General features: G+C 44.5%; 1 protein-coding gene across 1 annotated transcript; it reads left to right on the forward strand.

The window, feature by feature from the left end:
• The first annotated feature begins 4,287 nt into the window (after positions 1-4,287).
• LOC124676519 (cyclin-P4-1-like) lies at positions 4,288-7,732 on the forward strand. Its single transcript, XM_047212563.1, has 2 exons — positions 4,288-4,735; positions 7,121-7,732. Exons 1-2 carry the CDS (start codon positions 4,359-4,361, stop codon positions 7,398-7,400), a joined length of 657 nt encoding a protein of 218 aa, XP_047068519.1. The 5' UTR covers positions 4,288-4,358; the 3' UTR covers positions 7,401-7,732.
• The last annotated feature ends 323 nt before the right edge of the window (positions 7,733-8,055 follow it).

Below are 8,055 nucleotides of genomic sequence, written 5' to 3' on the forward strand. Positions count from 1 at the left end.
TGTCTAGTTCATCTAGATCCTTCACAAGTTTCTCATGATCAACCTCAAATTTGGCCTTATCCTTTTTAAGCACTTTATTCTTAGCTCTAGCAAGATCTCTAGCTTTAGTGAGTTTGTTGATTTCATCTTGAGGATCTTCAATATTTTCTAACCTCTCTTCAAGAGAAGCTATGGTTTCTTGACTTTCCTCAAGAGCATTTTTAAGAGCATGGATTTCGAGAGAGTCTTCTCTCTCTATTTGACCCTTTTTCTCAAGCATATCACTTTGTTGAGCTAAACGAATCATGAGGTTTGAAACATGCTTTTTAGTGCTACCTTGTAGGTTGAGAATGAAATCATCAAAATCTAGCATTTCTTGTTTCACTTTTAGACTAGCATCATCATCCCCTAGTTCATTAGATATGTTAGGAATAGAGGGGTTAGGAGATGATACCTCGGAGGATTTAGCCATGAGGCAACTTTCTTCCTCCACAAGGATGACCTCATTGGGGGATTCACTTGGTGATGAAGAGTTAGTGGAGAGGGAGGCTAGAGCGACCAATCCATTAGAGGATGCATCTTCTTCATCATCAACATCATCATCTCCGGAGGTATACTCTTCTTGAGTTGAAAGCACAATAGATGTGTCCAAGGAGGATCTTGCCATGAAGCAATGTGCGTTCTTGATAGGAGGGTTCTCATTGGGAGATTCAAAGAGAGATGTAGAGGGTATGTTGGTGGTGACGATGGCGGCCAATTCCTTTGAGCTTTCTTCATCTTCATCACCACTAGAACTTTCAACTTCATCGGATGAATATTCTTCCCTTGTCACTAGCACAACTCTTGAGGGCCTCTTGCCCTTCTTGGTCTTGTTGTTGTAGAACTTCTTGTTGGGGGCTTTTGAATATTTGCCCTTTGAGTCTTTGCTCTTGTCCTTGGGAATGAGCCTCCCATTATGAAGCTCTCTATTCTCATAGGGGCATTCGGCAATGAAGTGACGCTTGTCATCACAATTGTAGCAAGATCTTGTCTTTGGACCAAAGCTAGTGAAACCACTTTTGTTGTTCCTCTTGATGTTGTCTTCCTTGGCCTTGGAGGGATCAACCCAAAAGGATTTTGCATGGAAGGCCATGTGATCATGGTAGTGGCATTGCAAATCTTCCGGATAGGACATACTCCAAGATGCCCTATAAGATTCTTGAGGAACCACTTCTTCACCGGAGTTGACCACCAAGGCAAGGTTGGAACCTTTTGCCATCCCAAGAGCACGATTGCGAGAATCATGAGAGGTCTCCTCAAGCACCTTGAGAGCTTGCATCTCGTGCACGACTTGTTGAGAAGTGAGAGAGGAATAGCATTCCCTTCCCACAAGGGTCTTGACATCAATGGGTACAAATGGCATCATGCATTCAATGTACTTCTCCTTGATCCAAGAGTCATTGATGTGGGTGGCACCAATAAGCCGGAAGGCATCGGCAACGGTGAGAAGTCTTCCATACATGACTTGATGGTCCTCATCCGGTAGCCTCATGAACCCTTCGGCTTTATTCTTAAGAGCATTATACTTGTTCCTCCTTGTGCTCTCACTTCCAATACAACTAGCGGCCAAGCCATCCCAAGCTTCCTTGGCGGTGGTGTAGTTCCGGACTCGATGCAATTCCGGTGTCCCCACACTAGTTTGAATCATGTGTAGGGCGGTGTTGTTGAGTTGACTATCAATTGCTTCTCTTCTAGTCAACTTGTCGGGGTTGTATGGCTTGAAGCCCTCCAAGATGATTCTCCATAGTTCATTGGAGGCACTACAAACATGAGAGCGGAACTCAAATTGCCAAGTATCGAAATTATCAACGGAAAACTTAGGTGGGTCGCCCCAAATGTTCAAATGGGGATGGGGAACCGGTATATCGGGAGATAGAAAAGGTGGAGCTACTCGATTGTAGCTTTCACCTCCACTAGTTCCCCTAGGAGATGCACTGGTAGATTTGATAGTGTTTAAGTTATCACCTTCTACGGGTTTGGTAGATGAGGGTAAGTCCGAAGCCTCTCCTCATTTAACGCACCCGTGTCTTTTACCTCTACACTAGGAGCCTTGGGAAGGGCCGGAGCCAAAAGCTCGGCTATCATCTTTTTCATGCTTTCCATTTGGGCTTCCATGGAGGGCTTCAACGAATTGAAATCTTCCATGGAGACCGTCGTGGCGGCCCCTTCCGAGGGCTCCTCGTCCGGCATACTCTTAGGCGGTTAAGCCCGAAATAAGAGCCGAGGCTCTGATACCAATTGAAAGGATCGTATGCCGCACCTAGAGGGGGGGTGAATAGGTGCTAACCAATTTTTAGTTCTTTTTCAATTTAGGCTTGACACGAAAGGTAAATTCTCTAGATATGCAACTAAGTGAATTTACCTATATGACAAGGATATCAACTAAGCAAGGTATAGCAACACAATAGTAGATAGAGTGGGATAGAGGTAACCGAGAGTGGAGCACGCGATGACACGGAGATGATTCCCGTAGTTCCCTTCCTTTGCAAGAAGGTACGTCTACGTTTGGAGGAGTGTGGTTGCTACGCAAGCCAAACCAACAGCCACGAAGGCTTCACTCGGATCTCCCGTGAGCAACGCCACGAAGGCCTAGCCCACTTCCACTAAGGGATTTCCTCGAGGCGGAAACCGGGCCTTTACAAAGTTCTTGGGGCACACATCCACAACCAAATTGGAGGCTCCCAAATCTGTAACAATACAACAATCAACAACAACACATCAACAACAAATCAACTAGGGAACCAAATAGGAACACTAGCATGAGATCCCTCAAACAAGAGAGGGGAAATGAAGAACGCTTCGGTGAGGATGTAGATCGGGGTCTTCTCCTTCGAATCTCCAAAGATCAAGAGCTTTGGTTGGGGGAGGAAGGAGATCTTGCAAAACTTGTGTTTCTTGAGGTGGCTCTAATGGAGGTGGCTTGGCAGATTTCTTGTATAATGATTGAGCAAGCAACCAAGGTAGAAGAAGGGGGTATTTATACCCCCTCTCAAAAATGAGCCGTTGCAGCTACCGGGGGGCCGGATAATCCGGCCTAAGTAAGGGCCGGATAATCCGCCCCCCCGGATAATCCGGCCTTCCGAACAAAACTGTGACAAAATCCGGCCAAAAGTCCGGCCCTATGCCAGAGAAGCTTTTCTTCCAGTCCTTAGCCAAAATCTGGGGGGCCGGATATTTCCAAAATATCCGGCCCGGATAATCCGGCCCTGGTACAATACCGGGACATTATCCGGGCAAATGTCCGGCCCCCTTACTGAGCTGCTTTTCCTCGAAGACTTAGCCAAAATCAGGGGGCCGGATATTTCAACAATATCCGGCCCGGATTATCCGGCCTGGCTAAACTTTTTCAGAGACCTTTTGACAGGCGATCCAATCCAACACACATGTAATAAAAACTATGTAATCCCTGTACCACTTAATCAAACATTAGTGTATCACATGTATTGACATCAAACACACAAAACATAACGTGAGAGATGTTCTTTCACACACAACCTTTGCGAAAATTTAGATAAATCACAGATCATGAAAAATTATATCCCAATATTAAAACGGTGCTTAGAACCAACCTAAGATTGAGTGGTTGTATCCCAGCCTACCAGAATTCAAACCCCAGGTTTGACATCTGTGTGTCTTATAAAGGCGGAATATCTATTCAGTGGGAGGCGACGTTCCCGTCGACAGCGAGGTGTGTGTGGTGACTTCGTCAATTTCAAGATCTAATCCGCGGCTCAGTTTTTCAGGTGCTCATAGAGATAGGGTGTGCGTGTATGCGTTCATAAGGATGAGTATATGTACGTATATATGAGTGTCTGTGTTTGTTAACGTGTTTCTAAAAAAAACGGTGCTTTATGGGGAGTGGTGTTTTGGAACATGGGTGCGTATGCTCCCTATATTTTGAAATGCATCTTATGTACATTTTAAATTTCAAAAAAATTGAAACAAAAAATTTGTACGTACATATTCACGTGCTACACGCTCAGAAAGTCGTTTCATAAAAATTCGACTTATCATGTGACATGTGTAAAAAAGATAAAATTCAGTGCTAAAAATAATGCTTTTCACAAGATAAAGTTTCTCCTTTTTACATAGACCACAAAAAATATTGGTTTTTCGTGAAACTTAGCGAATGCACATACATTATGAAGATGTACATGTAGAATTTTTTATCCAATTTTTTTGATATTTTGAAATATGTTTTTTTGGTAGAGGGAGCATACGCACCCGGGAGCCGAATTGAATTTCCGGTGCTGTCCTTGGAAACTTGCACTTCCATACAACGAACTATTCAATTCTGCATCAAGTTCACCCGCTAGAGAACCCAGACGTACACAGTACACATGGAGAAGGTTTTCGGGGCGGCCATAAGAGAAACCATCATGGCCGAGGAGGAGGATCTAGGGGCGGCGGACATGCCGCGGGTGGTGGGCGCCCTCTCTGTGCTTCTGGAGCGCGTCACGGAGCGCAACGACGCGGTGGCGGGGCCGGGGACTGACGCGTCGGCGTTCCGGGCGACGGCGAAGCCCGACATATCGGTGCGCGCGTACATGGCACGCATCGCGCGGTTCGCAGGCTGCAGCCCCGCGTGCTTCGTGGCGGCGTACATCTACCTCGACCGCCTCCTTCGCCGCCGCCGTGCGCTCACCATGGACTCATATAGCGTGCACCGCCTGCTCATCACCGCCGTGCTCGCCGCCGTCAAGTTCATGGATGACATGTGAGTTCACCTACACTACACGCCCTGGTCACGATTCAACTGCTAGTCTGCTATGACGATTATGATTTATGACATTGCATATGATCGAGTTCTTAGTTTTTTGGGGAAGTTGTCCTGTTCGTTGGCCCAGTTGGTTCTCGGTCTGCTAATGCTTCGATTTACATGAGAGAATTGGATCAGGAACAGGTGGGATTCTTTAGATTAGGCTACTATTTAGGAAGACTCAAATGGTGTGTGGGCACTATTCTTTGAAATATTCCCTTGAATCAATAGGTTACAATTAATGGCAGGTACTGAACCATGAGAGGAATAATTCAGAGGCTCAGCCCGAGCATGCGAATTGTGGTTGAGAGATAGCTTGATTCTCATATGAATCTTGTTCTTTCGTGCTTAGCTTGCGCAGAGGTGCAGGCCAAGCATTATTGCAGACTCTTATCTTTTCTTCCTTTGTGCGTGATCAGTCACTGTCAACCAGTTAATAGCCAGGACCCTTCATTAATCTACCATGTCAACGCGACCTTGGATTTGCGAAGGAGCTTATTAGTCTGATTCTCTACGGCTCAAGTTGGTGCTAAACTACTAATTGTTTCAATGCTAGCTCAATGTTACATGTTTATAGAGTCATAATGGACAGTTTGATGAGTTGTGTTCATAGAAGTCTCTGATGAGATAAGGCCAACATCTAATTCTGGATCCGGATCACGTAGGATGCATTGGCAGAGAACATTCTTTAAGAAGCAGAACCCAACAACCCCTTTCCTAAATCCTAACAAACGCAATCGAAAGCTCCATCGAATTACCAATATGAAAGAGCAAATTGAATTCTTTAGATAGTTCAGGCAGGGCACATAATGAGCACATCATGTAGTGGAGTGTTATCTGCTCCTGAGGTGATGTGTGTGGTGTGGGCAAAATTATACCTGCCAACAAAGAAGCAACGGTGGCTCCTTCCATCCAAGTTCCAACCACATTTTTGCACTGGGGACCCAAGCCAAGATTTAAGATAGAGCCACCTCCCTTTCAGCACTCTTTCTCTCTTTCCGGAATTTAATTCATTGTCAAGTTATGATTGAGTGGGACACTGCAAGTGGCAACTTGTCCCTTGCTGATGCTCATACCTATCCCAATTAGATCCTGCCAGGAGCATCTAACCCTATCCTTCCTTCTTCTGAAATCATTATCCGACCTTTTTCGGCATTAGTTTCTCTTGTTTTTCTTTTGTGTTTTCTTTTGGGCGTGCTTGTGCTGTTTGCCCCAGCCATGGATCCTATGTTGTATCGGTCTTGTGCTATATTAATATAGCGGGGCGAAAGCCTGTTTCGAGGTTTACCACTTAGTATATTGTGATACTTTTACCCCCATCAAAAGAATCTTGCCATATTGTACCCCATAGTTATAGCACTGTGACAGGTATCACGAGTGCAGCAATTGGGAGCTTGCCTTCCATGGAGGCCGAAAGTTAAAATAAAATAGCATTTAATTGTTCAAAAAAATTCTGTAAATAAATCTACATGTATATATATAGATGTAAACTAAATTTTATTATGAAATATTTTCACTCGTAGGCTACATAAAAGATGAAATTGTGGACTTGTAGTACTCCATGGAGTAGCAGATACTATGTTTAATCTGGAATATTTTCAGATCCAAATATTTGCTTTTTGTGTACCCACAGTGAAAATGATAATATAGACAGACCACATTTATAAGTACATGTATCTCAGATTTTTTTTGAAATTTCAACCATTTTAAAAAATCGCCTCACATTTTGAGTTTTCGCAGGTTCTACCCCTTATTTACTTATTTATTTATTTTTTCAAACTGAGAAACTAGATCGACTTGTATGATGGTATGCCAATTGACTGGGCTGACACACGGATGCATTCTCATTAGGGGCATACCAAATTATGTCAAATTTCTTCAGAATCGGTCAAGTTCTGTGAAATAATAGAAATTATGTCAAACAAGTGCGGGTGTCCACCACGCAGCTCCCCCTTATTGAACACCGGCGGTGAGTTGTTTATCTCGACGGGCAGCGCGTCATTCTGAAGAAAACTCATATGTCACAGTGAAGGGGTAAAATGTTGCAAATTCTGAACCGGGCAAACATTCAGTATGGTATCCTCGTTTGCCAATCGACATTCTACAGAGTTGATTATCTTCCAAGGGGAATTCTGAATAAATTGTTTGGTGCGTGTATCTGGTTTGCTGCACACCGCTATTCTGCACAGATGTTTTCAGTAGACTACCAGCGTACTACCATGACCATTTTTTGTACGAAAAAGAACAGCTTAATCTGACAGCTATAAAAAACCACATGATCTATCTGAATCCTGATGCATATGACATGTTAACACACAATATATGCGTTGCTGTTCCGTGCAGATGCTACAACAACGCCTACTTCGCCAAGGTGGGCGGGATCAGCCTTCCGGAGATGAACTACCTGGAGGTGGACTTCCTCTTTGGCGTCGGCTTCGACCTGAAGGTGTCACCGGAGACGTTCGGCCACTACTGTGGCATCCTCCAGTCTGAGATGCTGTGCCTGGAGATGAAGCCGGAGCCAAACCTTGCCCTCCCTGCCGCTCCAGGCAGCAGCAGGCTGCATCGCTGCCTCTCTGAAGACGACGGCAGCAGTAGCAGTCAGCAGCAGCTGGCTGCGTAGGTGGTAGAGAGCTTGCTTGCAAGCATAGATCTAGACTGTGTGGGTACGGTACATGTAGAGGGGAATGCGTTGCTTAGCGAGCAGAGTACGTTGGTGTGTGAACTGTGATGTACTGCTGTTTGGTGTCTTTGGTGTAAGTATTCAGTACTCAAGTCACCTAGCTTGTTTAGTTTCTTTTTAGTAATTAGAACAACCTGCTTTGCAGACCGACCGTGTGAACTGCAATGCATGGTATGTGCTGGCTCTTGTGATTTTCTTCTGTAGTGACATTTTTTTTTTTTTGAAGTATCTGTAGTGACATTTTAACACGTTCATCATCTTTCTTTTCGTTCCCTGATGTTGTGCCATTGTAGTCTCTGTAGATTAATTAGAAATAGAGTGAATCATGTGGTTTAATTCGATCCGTAGCGAAGAACCTTACCGGGGCTGCTTTAAAAGATACCTTCATGTACCGCTGTGCGGCGCATGTTTCCAAATCACCCATAATATGACAATCATCTTAACGAAGCCTTCGTGCTACCACTAGTTAGTCATCATCCCATAGTCTTGCATCCGGATTTCTAATTCATGTGATCTCTTCTATGTCTATCCAACAAGATCCATATGCACTGAGCCATATTGCACTCGACCAAAAAATGGCGCCAACAATCCATTT

The sequence above is a fragment of the Lolium rigidum genome, chromosome 7 (assembly GCF_022539505.1).
Source record: "Lolium rigidum isolate FL_2022 chromosome 7, APGP_CSIRO_Lrig_0.1, whole genome shotgun sequence".
In the NCBI taxonomy this organism is placed as follows: Eukaryota; Viridiplantae; Streptophyta; class Magnoliopsida; order Poales; family Poaceae; genus Lolium; species Lolium rigidum.

Coding starts and splice junctions, on each gene's coding strand:
- LOC124676519 (XM_047212563.1), top strand. CDS start 4,359: ATGGAGAAGGTTTTCGGGGCGGCCATAAGAGAAACCATCATGGCCGAG. Junction 4,736..7,120: donor GTCAAGTTCATGGATGACAT/GTGAGTTCACCT, acceptor TGTTCCGTGCAG/ATGCTACAACAACGCCTACT.